The 27,479-nt window shown below is 35.6% G+C and overlaps 1 protein-coding gene across 1 annotated transcript in view; it reads left to right on the top strand.

Annotated features, from left to right (window-relative positions):
• Nucleotides 1-279: 279 nt before the first annotated feature.
• Nucleotides 280-27,479, top strand: part of SH3GL3 (Endophilin-A3) — a 55,436-nt gene continuing 28,236 nt past the window's right edge. Inside the window, exons 1-4 of the mRNA XM_051216548.1 lie at nt 280-389; nt 7,800-8,128; nt 10,638-10,771; nt 12,373-12,439. Coding sequence (XP_051067145.1) covers nt 8,002-8,128; nt 10,638-10,771; nt 12,373-12,439 — 328 coding nt within the window. The 5' untranslated portion in view covers nt 280-389; nt 7,800-8,001. The remainder of the gene's footprint in view (nt 390-7,799; nt 8,129-10,637; nt 10,772-12,372; nt 12,440-27,479) is intronic.

Below are 27,479 nucleotides of genomic sequence, written 5' to 3'. Positions count from 1 at the left end.
AGTGATCAAACGGCACTAGATGTGATAGCTCGTTAGAAAAATAACTTCTCCATTCAGTCCAGAACTATCTGAACCATTCGAACTGTTCGAGTCAATTTTTTATTGAATCATCACCGAATGAAAATAATTACTTTAATACGTGTTTTAAACTCAATCTTTCGACGCTCACTAAAAAGATTTAGGTCAAACGATAAATATGTATTGCCAGGACTAACACAAGCCAGATAGCCTGGTGTTCTTTTCAAACTGTGTCATTGAACATTGGGTGCTTTTTTTCACCTCACTTTTCATTGCTGTCTGCTAACGCGGTTGTTTTGAATGGTATTCCGTCAAGGTCTGCAAAAATGTCTCTCGCTGGTCTGAGGAAGCAAATCAACAAAGCTAATCAGGTGAGTTGCTCTCAAGACAATTAGTTCGTTGTTTCATGTACATTTTCATCCATATAATTAAACCACCGAGTTTCATTTCACGAGTATCACATTTTCCATGTGTTGTTTACACTGTTTTTGCTGAACAGTTATCCGTTAAAACCAATATTTCGGTGAGTTACGATCATGTAAATACTTAAAATCCACAATGGCACGTCTCATCTATATGACGCAAGGCGGGACCAGTAAAAAGCTTATAAACTACTTGTTGAACTATTGCTCCTAATAAGTTTTTTTAGTAAGACTGATATGTTCGTAGGATGGTCCTCGTTTCTCCAAATCCAACTTCAACAGAGGGAGTGAGACTTAAGGTTCTCTCCTTCCTTTCGGTAAAAAGAGTAAGAAACCCAGTTGTTGTATAAATGCCTTGTCGATCAAGACCCATTAGAATTTAGGATTTACCTTAAATAGTCGTTCGAAAGTCAAACTGTGTAACTACGAACGAACACGAGTAATAATGGGAAATCTATTAAAAGCCTATGAACAGGATTCGCGGTTAGTCAATTTAACGGCGATTTATTCTAAATCGTTATTGGTTTTCTTCCCCGTAAGTTGTATTTGGAGATTCCACATACCTAGCAATTTTTGATGGACAGATTTGGCCTGATTAGTTTGTCTTTTAACTGTTAATCTTCGTGTGGCTTTTTCGTGAGACTATAATTTATGAACGACCTTTGGGCGACGCTGAAGTTATCTTAAGAATGTCCACGTACATACTACTGCTAAATGAGGGTTAAAAAGCAGTGTGGAAAATAAGGAATATGATTTGCGAGAGTTTTCATAACGAGCTGACAGGTAAAATGCCAAAATGGTATTTGGCCAAATGGATAGACAGATTTCGCGCCAAATTCTGGGACCTGTTATCCCAAGTCTGATTGGTTAGTCCATAAATTATAGTCTCGCCTCAATGGTTTGTGGACAGCCTTTGGGCGATGCAAGTGTCCTTGAACAGCTTCAACCACTTATTACGGGTGAAATAGGAATATAAATTAGTATGAGGAACTGAGACTAGAAGTTGAATTCATAAGTTAGCACCAGGAATTAGAATTAGGGTTTTTATCACTCACTGATATCTGCTACAATACCAAAATGTAGTTTAGCCATATGAATGAATGAATTCTGCCTCAAGTTCCAAGACTCGAGATCTTGGGTCCGATTGGTTCGTCCATAAATTTTCTCGTCTGTTTCACTGCTAAAAGTTAAGGGTATTTTTGCGTACAGGGTATTTCACAACCCCAGTACGTTTCAAATCTGTTTAGAATCTAAAACGGAAAAAAACTCCAGTTCCTCTTTAAAATTGTTTACTGATGGGGTTGGTACTAATCAATTTAAAAAATGGGGTCTGAAAATAAATTTATTCGATCGTGGTGTTTGTACCTTTTCGTGATTGTCTACATGATAGGTTGTAGGAGGACTCAGAAGACAATATGTTAGCGCCTAAAAGATTAATAATGACATGAAGTGCTCTTACGAGTTCGCTTTATGTTCTACGACATGGTAAGAGATCAGTCTAAGCGTTATTAGTTACTCTCTATACAGTCATATTGTTTTGTCACTCAGATACACAGATGCCCTCAAATGCCCTGGTACGGCCGAGGGTGAGGAGAGTCCACTCTCCCTCTCGAAATGCTTTTACATGGCCACACGTATACACTCACTGCCTTCTCGTGGCGGGGGTGTTGTTTACGAAATTGAGAGGAAGAAAAGCGAATGTCTGGCGCTTTAACAGGGTTGGTGCATATGGAGGACTCATATAGGGTAGTTGGTAAACCCTGATTCCAAACCAATGGTGCACATGGGCTGCAGGATCCCAGGGGAACAAATGGCGTATGAACCTATTGTTGGTTACCGGCTACTATGAGAGTGCATCTACTAACGTTGCTTCACTGCCTTGTGGATTAGACCTTTATTATTATTTATTTCAACACTTAGATAATGGTACAAAGAGGCACCAAATACATATGCGCCACACAAATATCATTCGATATGTGTGAGGGCTGTGATACTGACCGGGTGCCCAAACCGAAGCAGGTGGTTTTCTTAGGGGCCACACCCCAAGCCTTCGACCTGAAGGTCTGGTCCACAAGGCAATGGAGCATCGTAAGTAGATGCAGTCCCATGGAAGCCGGTGACCAACGATTGATTCACACGTCATTTGTTCCCATAGGATACTGGAGCCCATGTGCACCATTGGTTTGGAATCTGGTTAAAGCGCCGGACATTCGCTTTTCGTCCTCTCATTTTCGTAAACAACACCCCTGCCTTGTGGATTAGACCTTTAGGTCAAAGGCTCGGGGTATGACCCCTTAAGAAATTCACCTGCTTCGGTTTGGGCACCCGAACAGTATCACAGCCCACACACAAATCAAGTGACTTGTGTGACGCATATGTATTTGATGCCCCTTTGTACCAACTATGTTTAAATAAATAAATAGATAATACATACACGGATACCATGCATATCATATTATTGGTGTTCGGTCTTTCTCATCATCATTGCAACTACGTTATTTTGATTTCATTTGCTATCCACATCGTCATGTTAGTGTGAAACGGCAACTTGGGAAGCGCATTTATATCAGGTTGTACGTTGATGATTGACTGGTTAATTCTATATATTGTTATTTTACTCGTGGCAAATGTAACTGTTTTAGTCACTAAAAACAAATTCACTACATAGACTACCGTTTTATTCAGCCAGTTGTCAACATCGGTTATCAATAATGTTCATTCTTAACGTTTTGTGCGAAGAATCAGAGTATCTGTAATGGGCGACATATAGTGAAATAGATACGATGTGAATACCGCCAGTTCGACCTAATGTATTACAGAAAGGTTTTTGACTTTGTTGTATTGGTTTCTAGTAGGACCGATCTAAAGAGAGTACTCCAAACTAGGTTAATATAGATTTTAGACAGTGTTTTATGTTGTTATTTCTATATCCAGTGATTTGATAACATTCAGCTGGTTTTATCAATATATGTTTCGGTCTTATAGCTGTCAGTTTTTCTGGTCTTCGGTGTTGATGCAACAAACATTCGTAAGTGATCTGAAAAACAGTCGAAAATCTTACTCTCAGAGATAATAAATTTAGGTTGATATAGGGATTTTCGTTTCTACCATTATGTCCCATACCAACATGACGTTTGAAACTTTTTGAATCCAAAGCATATTATAAGTTGTAGCCCCTGCAAACTATCAAGTCTGATAAACTTGATAGTTTTGTCACTACCATAATTTGTCAAGACAAAGATCTATTTAACAAGCCGAGTTTTTGTAAAGAAATGATGATTACTTTAGCAATGCATGGTAATAATAACTGGTGTCTCATTGCTCACTAAATTCAACTTCAAACCCTTCGAAATATAAGTATGGTTCTCGCTTTTGTAGACTAAGCTTCATGGTTAATGAGTTATTATTATTCAGCGGGTTATTAAATTTATATGGTCCCATTTTATAAATAACCTGAAACTTTAGCCAAATATGTGTCGATCCCAATTGCAACGCCATTTAGACATAGTAAGCGGAAATTAGAATGCGTAGAATCAGTTTAGTAAGTAACGAGGCTAAGCTTATAGTACTGGATAAAGGTTGTAAGTTTATTGTTGATATGAAGTTCCATTAAAGCAAATGGTTAAAATGTGTTATTCATGCCTATAGACCATCTTATATGCTGTGCATGTTAATATAAAAGTTGATTTAAGGAAATCAGAGGAAGCCGAACCAGGACAAGGCATCTACACTGGAAGTCATTGATTGTTTAACCAGCTAATGGCATGTGACTTTTTTAGAGTTGTAATATATTTTTGAGTTAAAAATCGTCACTTGTAGTAAAATATGAGTGAGATCATCCTTAGGATAGAACAGAATGGAGTGAAGCGGTGGTCTAGTGGTCGAGAGACTCAGTTCCCAACTAGTAGATCGTACATTTGAACCTTACTCTATTCATTTCAGTTTGGCCACTCTGATTGGCATCACTATCCCGTACACAAAGTGTGATTCAGTGTCGCATTTGGTAGATCACTACTATAACAACAAAATTAGTACCAAGGATAAAACAACCAAGGTACGGTCCTTATCCATAAATTTAGTGACTTCAGCCTAAGGAAGCCTGTAGCTCTTCTAGAGTTACTGCCGGTCCCATGCCTGGGTAAAGGAGGAGAACTGGGCATAGGGTTAGCAACCCCACCCCGTAAAAAACTAACTCGCTAAAAAACGCTAACCAGAAAAAATAATTCAAACCATTTAAACTCTACCCTGAGAGTTATAAGGTCTTCATTTAGAACTGTGACGCCTCACGGTGAAGGCCGAGTTCCTTCAGAAGCCACGAGGTCGATGCCCCTTCTAACAACCAGAGCAACAATTTTTATAGGTTCACGGAACTTCCGGACACTGTGGGAGACCGGGAAGACCAGTCGAATAGCAACGGAAATGAGGAGATACAACTTGGCAGTACTGGGAATAAGCGAAACCCATTGGACACAAGCTGAACAACAAAGATTAAATACGGGAGAGATGCTACTATACTCCGGTCACGAAGAGGAAAATGCTCCACACACTCAGGGAGTCGCTCTAATGCAGTCCAAAGTAGCACGAAATGCACTTGTAGGATGGGAATCTCACGGATCCAGAATCATCAAAGCATCATTCAAAACAAAGAAGGAGGGAATCACAATGAATATTATCCAATGTTATGCACCCACCAATGATAGCAACGACGACATTAAAAATCAATTCTACGAGCGGCTGCAATCAATCCTACCGAAGTTCCCACGAAAGGACCTCACCATTCTGATGCGGGATCTAAACGCCAAAGTCGGATATGAAGATATCATGGGACGACATGGACTGGGTGAGAGAAACGAAAATGGGGAAAGATTTGTAAATCTGTGTGCATTCAACAAATTGGTCATAGGCAGCACAATATTTCCACACAAACGTATACACAAAGCGACATGAATCTCACCGGACCACACCACAGAAAACCAGATAGATCACATCTGCATCAATAAAAAATTTCGAAGGACAATGGAAGATGTGAGAACCAGGGGAGGAGCTGACATAGCTTCAGAACACCACCTAGTTGTGGCCAATTTAAAACTGAAGCTAAAGAAACACTGGACAACTGGAAAAACAGCGCTACAGAGGTTCAATACAGCCTTCTTTCGAGATACTAACAAATTCAACGAATTCAAGATAGCTCTCAACAACAGGTTTCAAGCCTTACAGGATCTACTGAAGGAAGAAGAAACTACTATGGAGGACAACTGGAAAGGTATCAAAGAAGCATTAACTTCAACGTGTCAAGAGGTCCTGAGCCTAAAGAAGCATCATCATAAGGAATGGATCTCTATAGAAACACTGGACAAGATCAAAGAAAGGAAGAACAAGAAGACAGCAAGTAAAGAAGAGCATTAGAGCCGACAAGAAAAAATACGTGAAAGAACTAGCAACGACGGCGGAAAAAGCTGCAAGAGAGGGAAATATGAAACAGCTTTACGATACAACGAAGAAACTAGCAGGGAAATATAGTAAACCAGAGAGACTGGTCAAAGACAAAGGCAGGCCAATCACTGAAATTCAACAACAGCGGAACAGATGGGTAGAGTCCTTCGAGGGAATCCTGAATGGGTCGGCTCCAATGAATCCACCGGACATCGAAGCAGCACACACAGATTTTCCTATAAATGTCAACCCATCAGCGACGGAAGAAATTAGAATGGCCATCTGACAAATCAAGAGCGGGAAAGCAGCAGGACCTGACAACATACCAGCTGAAGCACTGAAATCAGACATCAAAGTAACTACAAACGTGCTTCACCTTCTATTCAAAAAGATTTGGGAGGAGGAACAAGTGCCGATGGACTGGAAAGAAGGACACCTCATCAAGATTCCAAAGAAAGGAGATCTGAGCAAATGTGAAAACTACAGAGGCATTACACTACTGTCAATACCAGGGAAAGTCTTTAACAGAGTTTTGCTGAACCGGATGAGAGATACAGTAGACGCCCAACTCCGAGATCAACAAGCTGGATTACGGAAGGATCGGTCGTGCACAGACCGAGTTGCGACACTACGGATCATCGTCGAACAATCAGTCGAGTGGAACTCGTCACTGTACATTAACTTCATTGATTATGAAAAGGCATTTGACAGTGTAGATAGGAGGACGTTATGGAAACTTCTTCGACACTACAGAGTTCCTGAGAAGATTGTCAATATTATCCGAAACTCATACGACGGACTACAGTGCAAGGTCGTGCATGGAGGACAGCTGACAGACGCATTCCAAGTAAGGACCGGAGTCAGACAAGGTTGTCTACTCTCCCTTCCTCTTTCTTCTGGTGGTCGACTGGATTATGAAGACCTCGACATCTGAGAGAAAACACGGCATACAATGGACAGTTCAGAACCAATTAGACGATTTGCACTTCGCAGATGACCTAGCCCTCCTATCGCATACATACGAACAGGTGCAGATAAAGACAGCCAGTGTAGCAGCAGTCTCTGCATCAGTAGGCCTCAGCATACACAAAGGGAAAACCAAGGTCCTCAAATTCAAAACGAAGAACAGCGATCCAGTCAATGCTGGTGGCGAAACTCTGGAAGATGTAGAATCCTTCACATACCTGGAAAGCATCATCGATGAACAAGGAGGTTCAGATGCAGACGTAAAGGCGAGGATCGGCAAAGCAAGGGTCGCATTCCTACAATTGAAGAACATATGGAACTCAAAACAACTTTCAACCAATATCAAAGTGAGAATCTTCAATACGAACATCAAGACAGTTCTACTGTATGAAGCTGGAACTTGGAGAACTACTACGACCATCATCAAAAAGGTATAAGTGTTTATAAATAGTTGTCTCCGCAAGATACTCAACATCCATTGGCCAGATACTATCAGCAACAGCCTTCTCTGGGAGAGAACAAATCAGCTTCCAGCTGGAGAAGAAATTAGGAAAAGACGATGGAAGTGAAAAGGACATACATTACGCAAATCATCAAACTACATCACGAGACAAGCCCTAACTTGGAATCCTGAAGGGAAGCGGAGAAGAGGAAGGCCAAAGAACACATTACGTCGAGAAATAGAAGTAGATATGAAAAGGATGAGTAACAACTGGAAGGAGCTGGAAAGGATCGCCCAGGACAGGGTTGTATGGAGAATGCTGGTGAGTGGCCTATGCTCCTTCACGAGGAGTAACAGGCATAAATAAGTAACTGTATTATTCTCATAGGCAGTGTTTCATTATCATTATGATATTTAATCTAGGATCATCAAACCAATAAAAAACTTTTAGTAATCTTGTAAATGTAATTGTTTTTAATAAGACAAATCTACTTTTCATTTTTTTCCCATTTTTTCAGTTTATGAGTGAGAAGATTGGAGGAGCAGAGGGTACAAAACTAGATGATGAATATATTGAAATTGAAAAAGCAAGTTTTGATTATATGTTTAATTCTTAAATCTATCATTTAGAAAGTTGATACAATTTCTAAATTATTTGAAGATGTCATAGCACAAACACAAGAATATCTACAACCAAATCCAGCCTATCGTGCCAAATTAATGACAATGAATACATTGAACAAGTTACAAGGGAAATCAAAATGTGCAGCTTATCCTCAACCTGAAAATCAACTAGGTGAATGTATGGTAAAATTTGGTCGCGATTTAGGTCCTGATTCGTGTTATGGTATGTTTAATATAGTGTTTAACACTGATATAAGTTTTCTAATAACTTTCTCATACTTAAATCTTGATCTGATCAATATTTGTTAATTGTTTTTTTATTGAAGTTTACACTAGTTCATTTTTAATTAACAAAGGTCTTTCATTTCATCACGCCATCGTCATTTTATGTACTAAACACCCTACCTCCTCTAATTATTGTCAAAGATAGCAAATACTGCTTAGTTGAATAGTCACTGAAGTAGTATTCACTATCTGACTCGTTATTCGACCCCAGTTTTATCTATAATATGTCATCATTGATTAGAACTAGTACTATAAAAACAAAGACCGTTTAACATTCCCAGTCATATTGGTCAGAACTCTCCGTACGAATCGAGAGAGCATGATTGACTTCTCCTACTAGCCTCACCTGTGGCGTAGTCAAGATGTTCGTCCACCAACCAAACGGGATGTATACGGTGGGGTAATCCACTCTATAACTTGATTTCTGCGAAACATTTTCTTCTGGAAGTAGGAGACATGTGTAGACTAAAGGTTTTTGATGATAGGTATTTTGGAAACAGTGCTCGTGTTTCTTGGGACGATCATGTGAGTAATGTTAAGGTTAGACCATTAGTCTATGGTACTTGGTAAAGGTGGCAAACCAGTTAATGAGGTCCTTAATCTTCATTGGCTGAATTGGCTATGACATGTGTTACATATGCCCAATCCTCTGTTATCTCGATGAGTGATGGTTGTTGGTGTAGAAGTATGTTATAAAAAAGATAAATGTGGCCAAATCAAAATATGGCGTCACTCCATGAAGTCATTAATTGTTGAACTAAGCCATTTTAATAGATGCAGACTATGTGGTTTAGGTCCACATGGTAAGAGTGATCAGTGGTTAGAGACATGGGTCAGGACCTTTCATAATAGTGCCGATGCATTCATGTTTTATATTCTTTTCAGTTATGAATTCCAATATTCCTTCTTACATACTTTTTCGTTGTTGAATTCATGAGTTGATCTAAACTAGACCACCATTGAAAACCTGTAAGCACTGGATGGCCTTTTTGTTCTAGTATGAGGCTTTTCAGCAGTGCGCATCCATGATTCCGCACGCGTGACCCGAATCCAGGACCTTCGGTCTCGCACGCGAAAACTTAACCTCTAGACCACTGGACGGGCATCCAACGGTGCTAATGTCTAAATTCAGTCGATTCACTATGCTTTTTGGAACCATATTTCCAGAGCTTAGTCTTTATCATTGCTACTACGTTACTATGATCTCTTCTGCTATACATTTTGTTATTTTCGTCTCGTCGTGCTAATGTGGTATGGGCAAGATCACACATGTGCTAGATGCTCTGTTGATGACGTCTATTTGATGTAATCTGGTTCAAACTCGACTACACTTGTGCAAGGTCATCCATCATTCATCTTATTTTGAATCTCATTTGTTGTAATCTTCTAGTGTTGTGTGTTACTATCGACGGGATTTTCATTTTTCCGGCCATCTTCTTTTCGACTTACTTTTGATTCAATTTGTAGTTTGACAATTCGAGCTGAAAATACACATTTTTGTCAAGTCCACTGTACTTTTTTTTTTACCTGTTTGTTATGTTTTAGTGGCTGGCTACTTGCATACTGTGAAGTTAATGAGTCAAATGTTGTCATTATTTGACAGTCTCTGACAGACGACTTTATGTTATTTAAAAACTGACTACATTTAAGTAATCGAAAAGTTTACTTAACATCGCCTTACAGTGATTATTTTATAAAAATTTCAAACAGTCCACAATTGTTCAGTGTATCTTTATGCAGATTTTGTAAAGATATCATCCAATCATCAGATTGATTTTCCGTATAAACTTATTTTGAAAAAAAAGTATTGTCAAGGAAATATATCATTTGTAAGTGGTTTTCATCACGAACTAACATCTATCAGTGTTACGTTTGAAATCAGGAAGCATCGAATAGCTGACTCATCTTAATATAGAACTTTTCAGGAATACAGCCTTTTTAAAGACGTGACCAGTAAAGTTCAACTGTTGAAATAAGATGGTGGTTAGAAGTAATCAACAGGAAACCCTGTTAACCCGAATTTCGTCCTACTTGGCACTCCTCAGCAAGGTATACCTGTAGTCTGAAGGAATTGGTGCATCCTGACGGATTTGTTCGCATGTCACGCCATGTTGAATCACCTAGACTGGTGGCCACATTGCATCTTGGTCGATAGCATTCGATCTGCACTAAGAAGGACTTGACACATATGACATTGATCACCACCCAATGATCAATCAATTGTGAAAGTTCATCTATGTCAAGAATGATACTATTCACATTAGTGTTTTCTCTAAAGAATAAGTTAGATTTTATGTTTTAACTAGTTTTCGACCAGAACTATACATTAAATATTTTCATTAGTACATCATTTTTGTAAGTTTAAATTGTTGATTGTTTAGTTTTATTTATAGGCTAAATTATTTTTTTAATCTATACTATATCCATGTATATAACTTTCTTTCTAGGTCAATGTCTTGTAGAAGCTGGTGAAACATTTAAATGTTTAGCAAATATTAAATACACTATGGAAGAACATGTGAAAGAGAATTTTCTAGATCCTCTACATAGTGTACAAACACATGAATTAAAAGAGATCAATGTAAGTATATGTATTTTGAAGATTTTTATCAAGGGTTTTGTTTCAGCTTAATCTTGATCATAATATTTGACTATACAATGGAGGAGTTTCTTTAATCATTAAATGATAGGTTTATGAACTTCTCTATCTAATTAGTTTGAATATTTCATTGACAATATCATTATGTACAAGGTATAAATCAAAACTGACTAAATGGGTTGTTCATCATACACACTGATCATATAATACTTAGTGTTCATTTATGCAAACTAAGCTATAGTTTAAATTCTCCCATTGCATAGGCAAGTGGCTACCGGTGCTCAGTAGTTAAGTGGATAACGTGATAGCGTTTGAAGCGAACAATACTGAGTTCGAGCATCAGAGTGAACACCAACTCTGAGATGCAGGTACATCCAACTGACGAGTCCCAAATAGGACGAAACATACATCCTGGATTCCACTGCTAGTCACTGTCCATTTTTGCATATAAGCTACACTTTGTTACTTTGATAAACCTCTATATATTATTATTGTTATTGTTAATATTATTATTATTATTATTATTATTATTATTATTATACACAAATTTACGTATCTAATGGTTTATTTATTAATCCAGTTATGTATCACTTCATAATTCTCAACACTGGATAACAATCTGTTGTACATACTTCACACTACTGTAATGAATAAAATAGTGTTGATTGTCATTGTTTAGTTATACCATTGTGTTCTAAATCGAAATTTAATTCTGATTCATTAATTTCATTATGGTTATGAACATGTTTTTCACAATTTACGGAAAATTATTGAAAAAATATCAATCTGTATACTTATGTACTTACTTACAAAGTAAATTGAATTGTTTGGCAACGTTATTATTTGAATAATTTGTCTACTTATAGTTTACATCATGAATTGATCTTAGTTAGTACTGGACATTGATTCAATGCTCTAAATTTTAGGCGTTTACTGCTTAAACTTAAATTCTGAGGTTCGATCTCTGGCACGGTCGTGAGTACTCATTATTGTGTTTGTCTTATACTAGAATGAAACAGTTCTCCACCCCCTGGTTGACTAGATAAAGTCTACTTGTGATACATGATATTGCTCTGTTGTACAGAAACAAAACATTAGCTTATGCTCACTTGGTATTGTTTTGCTTGTGGATAACGCGATGATGTTTGAAGTGAATGGTACTGGGTTCGAGTCCCAGAGTGAACATCAACTCTGGAACGCAGGTACATCCAGCTGACGAGTCCCAAATAGGACGAAACATACATTCTGGATTCCACTGCTAGTCACTATCCATCTTTGCGTATTAGCTTATGCTGTTTAGCCGATTCGGAATTAGTTTTACTGCTATTTGACTTATTCAAGCAAATAATTGATTTCCCTCTACAATCTCATTAAACAATTTTCTTACTTCATTATTCTTGATTTGTATGCATAACAGTTAAGATTGAATGTTTTAGAGAATGAGGAACTAATAAAATTGATATTACTCAATCGTTTATGATATGTTGTTTTTCTTGTGTTGATATTTTGTATATAAACTTGTCATTTTATTATATAAACTATTCTACTGATTAAGATTTATCTTTGCCAATTTATCCTTCCAGTATCATCGTAAAAAACTCGAAGGACGAAGATTAGATTTTGATTGTAAAAAACGAAAACAGGATCGAAGTAAGTTATTGTAATAATGTATATATTTACATATATATACTCATCGATTTCATCTATTCCCTTTCAAACTATAAATTCTTTATAATCTAATTTGTCATGTTTGAGATGATTACATTGTTGATATTTTTACTGAAGTTAGTTGCTATATATAGATCCTGTATGGATTGCCTCAATGTAATCATTTTACCACAAGTTTATACGTAATAGGTGAAATGTTACTAGCAATGGAATTCAGGACGGGAGTTTCGTCCCATTTGGAGGTATATATATATATATCACTTGTCTTTTAGGACAACATATACAAGCGAACAATACTGTTTCCGATTAGATCTTCATCAGGGAGAGATAAGGGTGTTATATATTTCTTTTGAACACAAAGACTTGGATTGTTGGCTTGAATCCCTATAGCTTCTGCTATGTGCAAGAGACAAGATCGAACACCATAAGGAAAACTAGTGGGAATACGATAAATAACTTTAAATGACTTGTTTCTGTCCACTACATAACCGCTATCGATGAAGTGTGATAAAACCGAGCTGCGTATTGTCTTGACGTTACCTTTTCCTAACCACGAAGGGAGGTGTTCACCCCCCGTTACCATTTTATTTTATTTTCTCTCAAATATACGTTTCGTGGTCCAATTATCTGAACAGTCCTTATTACATCATCTTATAACTTTATAAATATTATCTCACCGTCTATATTTTTCTAATCATTGACCTATTTCCGATTATGTAACATTGATTTGAGCCTTTATTATTCTTATCAAAAACTAATGCACTATCAATTTGTACTTTCCACTTATTATGTAATCGTTTCCATAGTTATTATTGACTCATAAACTACCTTGATTGGTTTAATGATTTCATATATGCATATAAATACATTACTTTATATTAGAGTAAAGCCTGATGAAGATCTAATCGAAAACAATATTGTTCGCTTATATATCTATGTTGTTCTAAATATGTACAATATGGGAATATTCCAAATTTTAAAGTCACTTGTCTTTTCTCTATCTTCTTCCCTTTGTCACAATTCATTAACATTGATTCCAATACATTCCAGGATAGAATAGGATTGGGAAGAGAGAATAGAATGCTAGTTGACAGTTTCTGTATATATTAAAATTGTTTCAATTATTTATTTATTTATTTCAACACATAGATAATGGTACAAAGAGGCACCAAATACATATGCGCCACACAAATATCATTCGATATGTGTGAGGGCTGTGATACTGCCCGGGTGCCCAAACAGAAGCAGGTGGTTTTCTTAGGGGGCCACACCCCGAGCCTTCGACCTGAAGGTCTGATCCACAAGACAGTGGAGCATCGTAAGTAGATGCAGTCCCATGGGAGCCGGTGACCAACGATTGGTTCATACTTCATTTGTTCCCATAGGATACCGGAGCCCATGTGCACCATTGGTTTGGAATCCGGTTAAAGCTCCAGACATTCGCTTTTCGTCCTCTCATTTTCGTAAACAACACCCCCGCCACGAGAAGGCAGTGAGTAGGACTTCCCTGGTAGAGGCTATATACGCGTGGCCGTGTGAGAGTATTTCGAGAGGGAGAGCGGACTCTCCCCACTCTCGGCCGTACCAGGGCATTTGGGGGCTTATGCAATTTTGTTGTCATATTTGAAATTTGATGATGATGTATCACATTCTCACTTTGATTTGAAACCTAAAATTTAGTGGTAAAATACACTTGTTTATTCATATTGTCAACTATGATTTGAGTGTGTGCTTTGTTTGATAATAAAAAACCATATATTGATTTTTAGACGAATAGATGTTACTAACATAATGTTGTTACTATGATTTACAGTTATGCTGTTTGTATTCATTTTCAACATTGATATTGAGAGAACTTATTATTATTATTGCTTAGGCACATAAACATAGGTACAAGAAGGCACCAAATAGATATGCGCCACATAAATCATTCGGTTTGTATAAGGGCTATGATACTGCCCGGGTGCCCAAACCGAAGCAGGATATTAAGAGAACAGTCGTACATCACGTGTATATGAATGCTTGTGTTAGGTGGTGATGGTGATACACGGAATTGAATCTCATGAAAGGGGTTCATTTCAATGCACTCATGATCGTCTTGCTGACGATTGTCAACTATCACGAAAATTGTGTCAAGCATGACTTCCTGCTAATTAGTTACAGCTATCCAACATCAAAGCATATTGCACACAATATCGAGTCACTTAGATCAGTAGGTAGATTGGAACTTGATCGATGAAATTCGATCAGAACCAAGACCTAGACAAACATAACGTTAATTATTATACAGTAATCAGTCTAAATGTTCGTGTGAACATGTGCTATTGATTTTCATGAATTGGCATGTGAATTGGTCATGTGATAATTGACTTGACTTACATGACATTTTTAAACGGGACTGAAAGTAAATCTTTTTTATTCTCTCTGTCTCTCTTCGGTGTTTGGATATCTGTTTTCTAGTGGATGATTTTTCTTGTTGCCTTTCATAGGGAGGCTTCAAGTTAAATTTCAATGATGTTGTTGTTTATTCAATAGTTACCGTTCTTTTTCTATCTAGCCACACTTGCTTTTTAATAGAACTCGAATTTACAAGTTTCTATGTAAAAGTCAATGGGTTACAACTAGTAATTTATTTTTACATATCTATATTGCGATTTTGTGATCCCCTAATTGTCATTGTTTAACTAGTTAACATAATTTTAGCTTTACTATGAAGAGATTAGGTTTTGTGTTGTTGTATGTTAATTCTTTCTTTTGCTGTTACCGGATGATTAGTTGTCGTCATCTTTAACTAACTAACTTTATTATGTCTCCCAAAGTCAGAGTTGTTTTTTCAATTTTTCACTTCTTTACAGAAAGTAAAGTTTTCTCTATCTCTATTAGCCTGTGGATTAAAAATGTTGAAGTGCTACTGTATGATAAATGTTCGATCTATTTAATTTGCGTCGTATTAGAGAAACCTTCAATCATTCGTAGATCGAATTTTCCGTAGGTCGACCTAAAACCCTAATACGTCAATTGTTATTAATAAGACTTAACAGATTTCCTCTCCTTTTATTTATAAGTAAACTGAATTGATCATAATATGTCCTGATCTATTCATTTGATTAGATAGAGTTCAAAGTTTCTTAATACGGTCATTTTATTTCTTATTTGAAGCAATCATGTTGACAGTTACTAATTCACGTTAATATGTTCAACGATTACATTATATCATTCGATAGCTAGCTGGTACTTTTTTGGTGATGATGAATGAGACAGATTCTGTTTCTAAAAATACTGATTAATCTTGGTGTAGCGTTTGGGAGGCATAATTTTCTTGGATAGTCCTTAGAAAACATCCATCTTTATGACCTCATTTTTTTCATCGTCTAAAGTACAGGTTTGAATACATTTCACTTATTAGTTTCAAAAAATAGCCTACTTGGAGAGTATCAACAAATCTCATGTAAATGAAGTGTTAACGAACGAAAGTAAACTTCATCTCTTATGTGTATGGATACGTCTTCGTTCAAACTCCATGGTAAAAACATACACATAAGAAATAAAAGGAGAGGGAATAAGAATAAGAAAACAATCATGTTAAGATTAACGTGAATTGAAAATTTTTTGGCAAACTTTGAAATTCTTTTCGCTATAGTCTGTTAAGGATTCAGTGTGTGCTCATTGATAACATGTATTCAATCTTTGTTGGTTAGTATAGTATAAGAGACATACCTGAATCTACCGCGACGAATTTTCAACCAGTTCTTAACCAATCAGAAAATAGACTTTGCAAATGGATAGTTTATGGAAAAGAAAACTATAATATTACAAAGTGTAATCAGATTTTTCATTGCTAATTAATCTATTAAGTTCTTATCAGGTTACTCTGCCTGTAAATAAAAAAAGAACAAATAAGAAACTCGTTCTCATGGATACTGATTATCCATATTCTCGAACTTTTAAAAGGTCTCAAACGGAAGTTTCTATCCCCACATTGGTCTTGGTTAGAATTAGGCATTTAGGATAAGAATTAGGAATTTAAAGTTAAGATTCTCATCATGAACTGACATCAACCATAGCGCCACAATACTCTGTAGCCAAATGTATGAATAAATTCCGCGCAAAATGTCCCAGAATTGCCATCCGCTTAGTTCGTCTATAAGATACAGTACCACCAGGATAATGTTTTTTTTCTTCTAAGATTAAGGATTTTTGTATTAGGATTTAGAGATAGTGTTGATTTTCTCATTAAATGCAGTCTACAGAGATGGAATTGAGCAATTAATAGGTTTAATACAATCATTTTTATTCTATCGAAACCTGGCCTCACCGAGTTGAGGATGTTGTACGACTCTCTGTGTTTGATCATCGTTGTCTCCGAACAATTGCTGACATCCAGTGACAACATCATGTTAGTAATGCAAAGGTTCAGCATCGTGTGTTCGGACATAGAGACGATAATTCAATTGATGTCACTATCTTGAAACATCGACTTCGGTGACTTGGACATGTTCGATAAATGTCGTCGCAGAGAATTCCTCGTCGTGCATTATTCGCCGACCCTGGGACTGGTTGGAAAAAGCGGAGAGGTGGTCAGTGTATGAAATAGTGTTGTTGTATGAAAGAATGCTGTACAGAACTGGCATCTATTGATCATTCACGACTCCTTAGTTGGGTTCCTAGGGATGGTGTGACACAGTGGCTAGATACGTTATCAGATATGGCTTAGAATAGAAACCACTGGCGATCCTGCTGTAACCTTCTTTTACTTTCTTCATAAAAAGTGGTTGTAACTTCTTTAACTGAAAAAATTCTTTCCGTTTCCCCCATCATTGTTATTATTTCACTACCATACACTAATTTGTGGTCGTTATTGTTCTCTTTTTTTTCTTTTTATACACACCGTACATTCTTTATCTCTTCTCATTTTCATTATTATTATTATTATTATCATTATGTGGTGCATATATATCTGGTGCCCTCATGTACCAATAATTATGTGTTGAAATCAATAAATATGATAGTTAAAAGTAAAATTTCTCAATTAGTTTAAAAGTTTTGATTAATATAAAACTATATATATACAGTTCGTTATATATGATAATTGAATTTCACACAGAAAGCTCAAGTTTGCATTTTTCATTGTTTTATCCATTTTATTGTACTTTTATCTGATATATGTATATATACTTCATGAGCAAATCATTTTGATAATAGAATAATTGTATATTGATCATTATTGTTTTACTTCCTTATCAATTTGTTACCCTCTCTCTCTCTCTTTCTTTCTTTCTCCCCCTATTGTGTATCCGTTTTAATCTAATCTAAGATTTTCAACAACAAAAAAAAGAGAAAATGTACAAAAAATAGTTACAATTTGTAATTGGTTGTTAGTTTGATTTCTTCAATTATTATAGTATATATTATTATATTCGTATGATATTGTTACTTCAGGGAAACTGTCCTTATTTCCCTTTATTATAGTAGTATATATGTATGAATAATGACTATGGTGTGTGTGTGTGTGTGTGTATGTATGTATGTATGTATATTTGTATACACAGTGATTTACGGGCGTATGCTTTTTTGTAGTATAATTATTTGCTTGTTTGACCTTGATTATGAACTTTTCACTTTTTTTTTGTTGTTGTTGATAGATTTATATATACAAATATGTAGTTATTCAATTTCATCGTTATTCCTTGCACAGAAAGACATTTAAGGTTTCTTGGAAAAAAAAAGATTTATGATATAAAGTCAATCCAGTCAGTCATGCACAATTTGGAATCTGTCCTATATGTGTATCGGTTCAAGTTAGCATACCACAGTAGCACAGTGCGATAAAATTATCAAGACAAGTCCCAGAACAATAAATTTGAATATCTTTATATATTTAATTACTTACGTACATCTGTTAATCCAAATGGAGCATAGGCCGTCGACCAGCATTCTCCAACTCATGTCTGTCTCCATTTCTCGACGTAATGTGTTCTTTGGTCTTCCTGTTTTCCTTTGACGATGAAGATTCCATGTGAAGGATTGCCTTGTGACTCAGTTGGGTGCTTTCATCAATGTGTGTCCTATCCACTTCCAGCACTTCTTCTTGGTTTCTTCCTCCGCTGGGATATGGTTTCTTCTCTCTCACAGTGGGTTGTTGCTGATAGTGTCTGGTCAACGGATCCGAAGTATTTTGCATAGAAAACTGTTAATAAACACTTGTATCTTGTGGATGATGGCTTTCGTAGTTTTCCAAGTTTCCGCCCCATACAGTAGAACTGTTTTTGCATTTGTATTGAAAATTGTGACTTGGGTGTTGATTGAGAGACAGTTGTTTTGAGTTGCATATGTTCTTAAATTGTAAATATGCTGCTCGCTAAAAACGCTATCCAGAGAAATTGTATATATATATATATATATATATATATATATATATATATATAAACATTATAGATCTGTGTGATTTAATTGTTCACATCATAGATTGATATGAACTGAAGAATCATTAAAGAAACGAGATCGTGTAAATTGATTTCTCATTCTACGAGTTTACAGTAGTGCATACCGGAGAATATGTTAGGTGTTATGAGCAAAAATGAAACAATTTTGTCTAGTGAGTGTATTCTGCTTTTCTGCAGTTAGTAGTGTCCATTCGTAATGACTGTGTTCAGTAAATATTTCGCCAATTGCCCGTTTTTTTATCGACAGTTTCTCGAAATGTTTTGATTTTTTTTCAATGCTATAATTTCTATGGTTCATTATCTGATGCATACTTAAAGTTTTGATCCCTGGGATGAAAGTCCAATGAATTAGCAATTGTATTCTAACAAATGATAATTCACTCGTTTAGTTGTTGAGTAGATGTTATCAATATTTTTATAACTATTCAAAAGTGTTTAAAATGTTACCGTCTTGGAAACTGTACAGCGAAGGTGTTGGCTGAATCAATTCTCGTTGATTTACTTATTAAGATCAAGAACCGATATAATTTAGACGACCATTTAAAACCTGTAACTACTGGACAACCGTTTTGATCCAGTATGAGATTCATCAGGGTTGAATATCCACAATCCCATAGCAGGGAACCGAACTCAGGACCTTCGATCTCTTCTTCTTTTCTCTGTCGACACATTTAATTCTAAATTGTCGTCTTCTATTCACCCTGAAACATAGAATGCTTCTCTTCTTACATATCATTTTATTATTTGTTCAGTATTCATTTCGCACCATTTCTTGTTCTGTTCGTGAAATTGTATTAAAATTCAATTGCGAAAATCTAAGTAAATTAGTGTTATAATTCTCTTTTATTACAACCCAGCTATTCCTATCGCTTAGTATTCTCGGACACCAATTCACTCGACAAGTCCGCAATTCAGAACACGGTTGAACAGGAAAAAATATTATATTCCAAGTAACAAAGTTAGATGAAAATAAGAAGCATAGTAGGAAGAACGTTAGTATATTTATAGTTTTTACATGAGGAGATTCTAGAGACTTGTCCAAGTATCGACTAGCGCTGATGGTATAAGAATTAGCCAATCAATCTGTACCAATGCAATAGTGAATGGAGCATGCTTTAATCCAATCTATATCCCGCTAACAAATAGAATTTACAACTAAACCTATTTAACCTTCTAAAAGTGATTTGGTTAAGAAATCTATGCAATGACTAACAAAATTTCCCAATTATTTTTACTCGTTTCTATAAACTCTAGAATTTGAAATATTCGGTCAATTATATGTTAGTTTATAAACTTACGATCTTGGAAATAAGCCAAACGGATATACCTTCTCAGTTGAAAAATAAATCAAATCGAATTCATGGTATTATATTATGAATGATTAAGTATTGGGAAGATAAAATAGTAAATAAATTACCCATCCACTAACCCCCCCTGTCAACTTGGACTGATTTGAACTCATTTTAACTATTCATTATAATCATTTTGTTGGGAACGTTAAATCCTCAGAATTCACTTAGGAAAGGATCTAATTTTGTAATTTTATTTAGAAAATTTGAATTTCTTTGTTTTCGCGCCAAAGGCGCTCTTATCACCTTCGTTGTTGTATTTCCCACTGGGAAATATCTTAAATGCTATTGGTCCGTTGCGTTTTTTAGTATGCTATTTGGTAACTCTCCCCAAGAATGGTTTTGCACTGTATTGTGTTTGTTGTTATTGCTCATTTCTGGCTGTTTTGCAGTATATACTTCCCCATTTTTCAAGCTTGGACTTCTCCCTCTAGTTAGCGGGGCTGGGAAGCATCAAATAGCTAGCTTACTGGTGTTCGGTCACCGAGTCTTGTTTCTCGTTCGCCGATTATAATATTTTAAGAATTAAAGCCCAATATTATTTGATAAAAATACCCTTGTTCAATATGTATATGCTATTTATTATAATTTTAGAAGTAATCAACTGACATTAACATACATGTAATTAGATTGTTTTTATGTACAAAAATATACATAATATATAGTTATACCACGTGATAATCACTTGTCTACTATGTTAGAATGTTTAGTATAAAAGAATTTACATTTTAAGGCTCTTTTTGTATAGTCGTAATATTATTGATTTTCAATGTATGTGTATTTATTATTTATTTTAACTCGGTTTTATTTTAAGCTCTATTGAAGTGTTTTTTTCTCCATTGATAAAGGATAGTTGTTTATTATATAATGTAATATTTAGCAGCGAAACATGGCCATTAAGAGTAGAAGACACTCGTAAGCTACTAGTATTTGACCGCAGCGATGCCTTAGAAATATTGCTGGCGTCTGCTGGGATCATCGGGTAAGTAATAGTGAGGTTAAACGCAGAGTATTAGGAAATGATGGTAAATCATTTGATGAGGTTGTGGATCTTCATCGACTGAGATGGTTGGGCCACGTGTTACGTATACCTGAACACCGATTACCACGACGTGCAATGCTAACCGGTGTAGGGGATGGTTGGAAAAAAGTTAGGGGTGGCCAAACCAAAACGTGGCATCAGTGCTTGAAGTTACTAAATTCTAGTCTGAGCCATGTTGGAAGATGCAGACTACTTGGTTGGGGTCCGCGTGACTATCGTAACCAATGTTTGGAGACTCTTGGTGACATGGCTCAGAATCTATCACAATGGCGTAGGTGTATACACTGTCTGTCTTCCTTTAAACTAAGAAATTAAGATCGCTTCATATCTTTCTTTCCACGAACTAATTCTTTCTTTCTGTACTATATCCTTATATGCAATCTTTCTTTTATGTATTACCACCTCTGAATTAACTACTTTTATGAATTCGGTGTTCATCTTGTTGTATTAATGAGATCTGGCAACTTGGACCGATGCATATATGTCCTACGCTGGTCCTACGTTGTAGGTGAATGACTGACTGACTGTAATATTTAGCCAAATATAATGAATATAGTATCAGTTATAGATTATGCTTAAAGGGATGAAAGATAAAGATGAAACAATTGTTGATATTGAACTATTGAGACACAAACATATATTGATATTATCATTTCTCTTTTTATGGTGTAAGTTGTCAACAAAAACAGACTTAAATAACATTTCATATTCGGTATGAAAGTCGTTCATATTTATATCATTTCTGTTCAGACTTTAATACTTTTATTAAATAAGTGATTTTATTCAGACTAAAAAGAAAAAAGAAACAACGATATTTCACTGGATTAATACTTTCAACTAGATAAAGCCTTGTTACATTACGTAATTCCATTTAGACAGCCGATTATAATCATTAGTTCTCATATACCGACATCATTGTGGTTCAAACTAGAGTGATACTGATTATATACATGATAAATAAATTTTATTATCATTATTCTTATTTCATTCATTAATTTCATGATCTTATCAGTGATGATTTCATCATGGTCAGTTTGATCAAATTCACTTCATTTGTTTTCATTGACCTTATTTTTTTTTCTAACCATATGGTAAAATAATTCATTTTTGTATTGGTTGTTTGAGTCTTCTCATTGATACATAAGACTTCAATTGATTAGTCTCATATTGACATATGTGCGTTTTGTGTGGATTGCCTCGATATTGCCTGAAGTTACAAGCACTATAGACAAAGATAGACTGTGACTAGCAGTGGCCAATAACAGACTAATTAATTGTAGTCCTCAATATCAGTGGAAAGGTTCAAACAACAAATATAAAAATGAATTAAACTTCATGTGATTGCACAAACTAGAGGGTATATGGATTCAGTAGATAAGTGGATAACATGATGGCGTTTGAAGTGAACGATACCAGTTTCAAGTCTTGGAATGAACATCAACTCTGGGATGCAGGTACATCCAACTGACGAGTCCCGAATAGGACGAATCATGCGTTTTGCATTCCACTGCTGCCCACCATCTATCTCTGCTTATATGATTGTCAATTGGTTATCTTTTTCTCATGGTTACTGTCATCATAGTGCAATGATAAATTTCTTAATGCACACAAGAATAAGTTTTCTCTAATCGGTTGTATTTCACATGTTCTTTATGCTTGACAGGTCATATAAATACTAGTTCATTGCATAAAATTGAATGTTGACAAAATTCAATATTCAATTTAAAAATGTTTAAATGTTAAATGTTGTTATCCCCTTCACTCTCATTACATTTAACAGAGTAATTTATTCCCATCTTATTTTTTCATCGTTCATCTCTTTTTTTAAGAAAAAAAATTGTATAATGACTAGCAGTGGGAGCTAGGATGCGCGTTTCATCCTATTTGGGACTCTTCATCTGGATGTACCTACATCTCAGAGTTATTGTTCACTTTGGGACTCAAACCCAGTACCGTTCGTTTCAAACGCCGTTGCGTTATCCATTAAACTATTGAGTCATAAAATGGCTAGCAATGCTAGCTAGGACGCGCGTTTCATCCTATTTGGGACTTGTCAACTGGATGTATCTGCATCTCAGAATTGATGTTCACTTTGGGACTCGAACCGTTCGTTTCAAACGCTATCGTGTTGTCCACTTAGTTACTGGGTCATATTCAATTCGATTCAATCGAATCATCTCTCTTATCCTACCTCTCTCTCTCTCTCTCATCAAACAACATGCACTTATACTCTATCTTATTAAGTTCATGTTATTATAAGGTTACATTTTGACAGCTTTAAGTTATTATAAGTTTAATCTAATATTCTATTATTTATTTATTGAAGTTGAGTTTATAGTTTCTTTAATTCATATGTAATTGACTTCAAAATGTTTAATTTTTTTTCTAAAAACATTTTTATCTAAGTTTGATTTTCTGTAAATGAAAATAACTTATGAATATTGAAGTTATCCATCTATTTAACATGTAGATTTATCACTAGGTATGTATGTATGTATGTATGTATGTATGTATGTATGTGTGTAAGTATACTCTTTTAGAGATAACTAAGTTTCCAGGGGTTGAACTTCTATCAGGAGATTCACTTGTTGACTTAGTATATGCTAATGACAGAGTTCTATTTAGTAAAGATGCTGACAACATGCAAAGTCTTCTGACCACTCTAAGCAACAATGCAAGAGTGTTCAAGATGCGATTCTCCTCTTCGAAATGCAAAATGTTACTTCAGGATTGGGTTGCTTCGACACCCAAACTAATGATATCGAGTGACGTTAGTTGAGCGTGTCGATCGCTTCACTTATCTTGAGAATATCATCAGCTCTTGTGGTCTGGTGTCTGACGAAATCTCAGCACAGATACAGAAAGCTCGACTAGCATTTGCCAACTTGCGTCATTTATGGTGCACGTGCATCCACTCTTTGTGTTCTCCCAAATTCTAATCTTCTGAATTCTTCATGTTCCCTTCTTTTTTTTCTCTTTCCAAATTTATTTCACTGGATTATACTCCTTGAATAACATCTTCAAAGCCTAATGTTTCCGATTACTGCTTATACTTTTACTATCTCTACCACTATGGGATTTGAATCGACCACTGCATCTTTGTGCTAATGTGGTCTGGCAACTCGAACTGATGTATATACGTACGAAGTTCTACGTTGTTACTGACTGAATGACTATTTTTAGTCATATTGTTTGTATTATGTTCAGGGTTTGTTGTTGGTGCTACCCCAAATACCCAGATTGAATTAGATGGTGTGGAGTTCTTCATGGGTTAATGCTTCTTAAAAGCGTACATTTACAGCACCATATGCCACCAAACTCAGCTCTCCGATGTTTGAACACATCGACCATCTCGCTTATCTTGGAAGTCTTATCAGTCTTAGAGAGTTAATGTCCAGCAAACTTTCATTACGGACTCAGAAAGCACGTTTGACTTTCCCAACTCACGTTTCTGTGTTAAAGTAATTAGGTCATTTGTAATATAAGACTAACAGATGTATCATTAGGTAGAGATAATTTATGAACGATAAAAAATATCCATGTCAGCAGTTCGTGAGGTAAATATAAGCTTACACTTGCGAAAATACGAAGATACCATAAATCAAATATTTAATAAGTTATAACTACAATCATCCACTGTGGGATATTTCTCATCAATGTTCCACCTTTTTCACTTATTGTTTCCCCATATCTAAAATCATATTTTTAATTCTGTAAATTTGAGTTTTTGCAAGCTTAGTGTACTAACAAGTATACTACGCAATATTTCGTTCTATTTTTTTATGGCCGTGAAACGTTACATTTAAGGACAGGATATTCGTGGGTTACCAGTATTCGATTATAGGTATATTTGAACCATTGACCTATCAGTCTCGCGCGCGAGCGCCTAACCATTAGACCACTGATCTGGCATCCAACGGTGTTAATGCCTAAGTTCAACCAATCCATGAAATTGCGCCACCGTCCACCATTGTCTTCACTGAGCTGATATTTTACAACAGACTCGGTTGAACTCCACCGGTCACGGCTTCTCACTAGTACTCCAGAAAATGCCTCTTGAAGTCAGTCACTATTGAGCAGATGATTTTTATCAGGAGGGTTTTTGTGGAGATTTTAGTAATTTCAATAGTTGAAATCATGAGTTCATTGAAGCTAGACCAGCATGAAAAACTTGGAAGCATTGGACGCCATTTCGTCCTAGTATGGAACTCCTCAACAGTGTGCATCCATGATCCCACCCTAAGACGAAATGGAGTCCAGTGCCTCCACGTTTTCCATGGTGGTCTAGCTTCAATGAACTCATGATTTCAACTATTGAAATTGCTAAAATCTCCACAAAACCCCTTCTGACTATAATTAATTGTAAGCGAAATATTCGGTTCTGAATATTAGCAGGAAGGGAGTTTAATTCTTTTAAAAACGAAACAACTTAAATTACACTATACCTCATTGTATTTGTTTACATGTACAAATCAATTATGTATTGTCGAAAATTAGATATAAAATCAGCTTTTGAATTTTCTGCTTACTGATTGTACATATTATTATAATCACATTAAAATATCATTTGTAATATTGTAAATAATAAGTTAACTTGTATCTAAGTGTTAACTGAATTGTCATGGTTTTGCACTTACACACACACACACACACAGAGACAGACAACCACAATGATGAGTGCACTAATAAATCAATCTTGTAAATGAAACAAATCTATTTAGATTGTCTACTGCGTATTTCATTATTATTAATATTATTATTATTATTATTATTATTATTATTATTATTAATATTATCATTATAAATCATTCTCTTTCTAACATATTTAGTCAAATTATTCATAATTATCACAACACTTTGTTCACGTTCTATTGTTCTTTAAAATGATCATGTAATCAATGATTATGTGAGTACCTTGACCTATTGAATTAATAGACACCTATATAGGTTACAATGATTTGTTATTAGATACCTTCATAATTATTGCTGAAGTTAGACTTTTATAGTTAGAAATGGTAAACTAATTAATAAGATACCTTATACACGATCATCGATTGAGGCAGTTGAAATATATGTCAACACTCCCCATACATCACTTGCTTGCTAATGTGGGATTGGGTTAGAAAAGAATGTTATTGTTGGTTGGACGAAGGTATGAGATCACTACAAATGATCATTGATTGTTGAATTGAGATTAGAATTGTTTTAAAAAAAAAACTGGAAACGTTGAATAACACGATTTAAAATTGATAGCAAATACATTCATTCTCTAATTCCCTCTGTATCTTGAGTATGAAATTACTTCATTCTCTCATCTCATTCAATCTTTTTGAAAACTATGTTTCTTATATTTAATGTTTCATTGGAGGGTAATATTATTATTTCCTTTTTCTTCTGTTTCTTATTTGTAGCATCTCGAATCGGTACACATTCTTGCTAGATTATAATAATCCATATAATTAACAACCAGTTGACTGACGAAAAAAAACTAACGATACGAAACATTTACGTTAATATCTAACCAAAGATAGTCCAGTTGTGACTTAAAAATTATCAACTTTCATAAGTGTCTTCGAAATATTGTTCTTGTTTTTGTGAAACGATCGAGTGAGTAATGTTGGGGCTAACCCTATCGTAGGGCACTAGGTAAAGGTCGCGAACCAGTTATTGAGGTTGTTAATCTTTATCGACTGAATGAGTTACGACGCGTTAAGGAAGCTCAATCCTCGGTTATCTCGATGAGCGATGGTTGTTGGTTTAGAAGTATGTTGTTAAGGATTTGGTCATTTGTCAACTTGTTCTCCCCTTAACTAATTACTTTATGGAGTGGTCAATGTCGTCTGTTCATTAAACATCTACAAGTTCATGATGATGATAGTTTATTTGTTCGACATGAAATTAATAAAACAAATCTGAATCACAAGACAACATATGTATATTAATTTCATGAATGAATTGAAACTAGACCACCATGGAAAACCTGGAAGCACCAGACAGCCATCTCGTCCTATTGTCGGACTCCTCGGCAGTGGGCATCCACGATCCCACCTCGCGAGATCCAAACCCAGGGCGAGCGCTTAAACCCTAGACCACTGAGCGGGCATCTAACGGTGTTAATGTCTAACTTCAACTAATCCACAAAATTAAGCGATACATCTACCATGGTCTTCAGTGAATTGTTATCTCAC

The sequence above is a fragment of the Schistosoma haematobium genome, chromosome 4 (assembly GCF_000699445.3).
Source record: "Schistosoma haematobium chromosome 4, whole genome shotgun sequence".
NCBI lineage: Eukaryota > Metazoa > Platyhelminthes > Trematoda > Strigeidida > Schistosomatidae > Schistosoma > Schistosoma haematobium.
The sequence above is the reverse complement of the archived record's forward strand: the minus strand, read 5'-3'. Positions and strand labels throughout refer to the sequence as shown.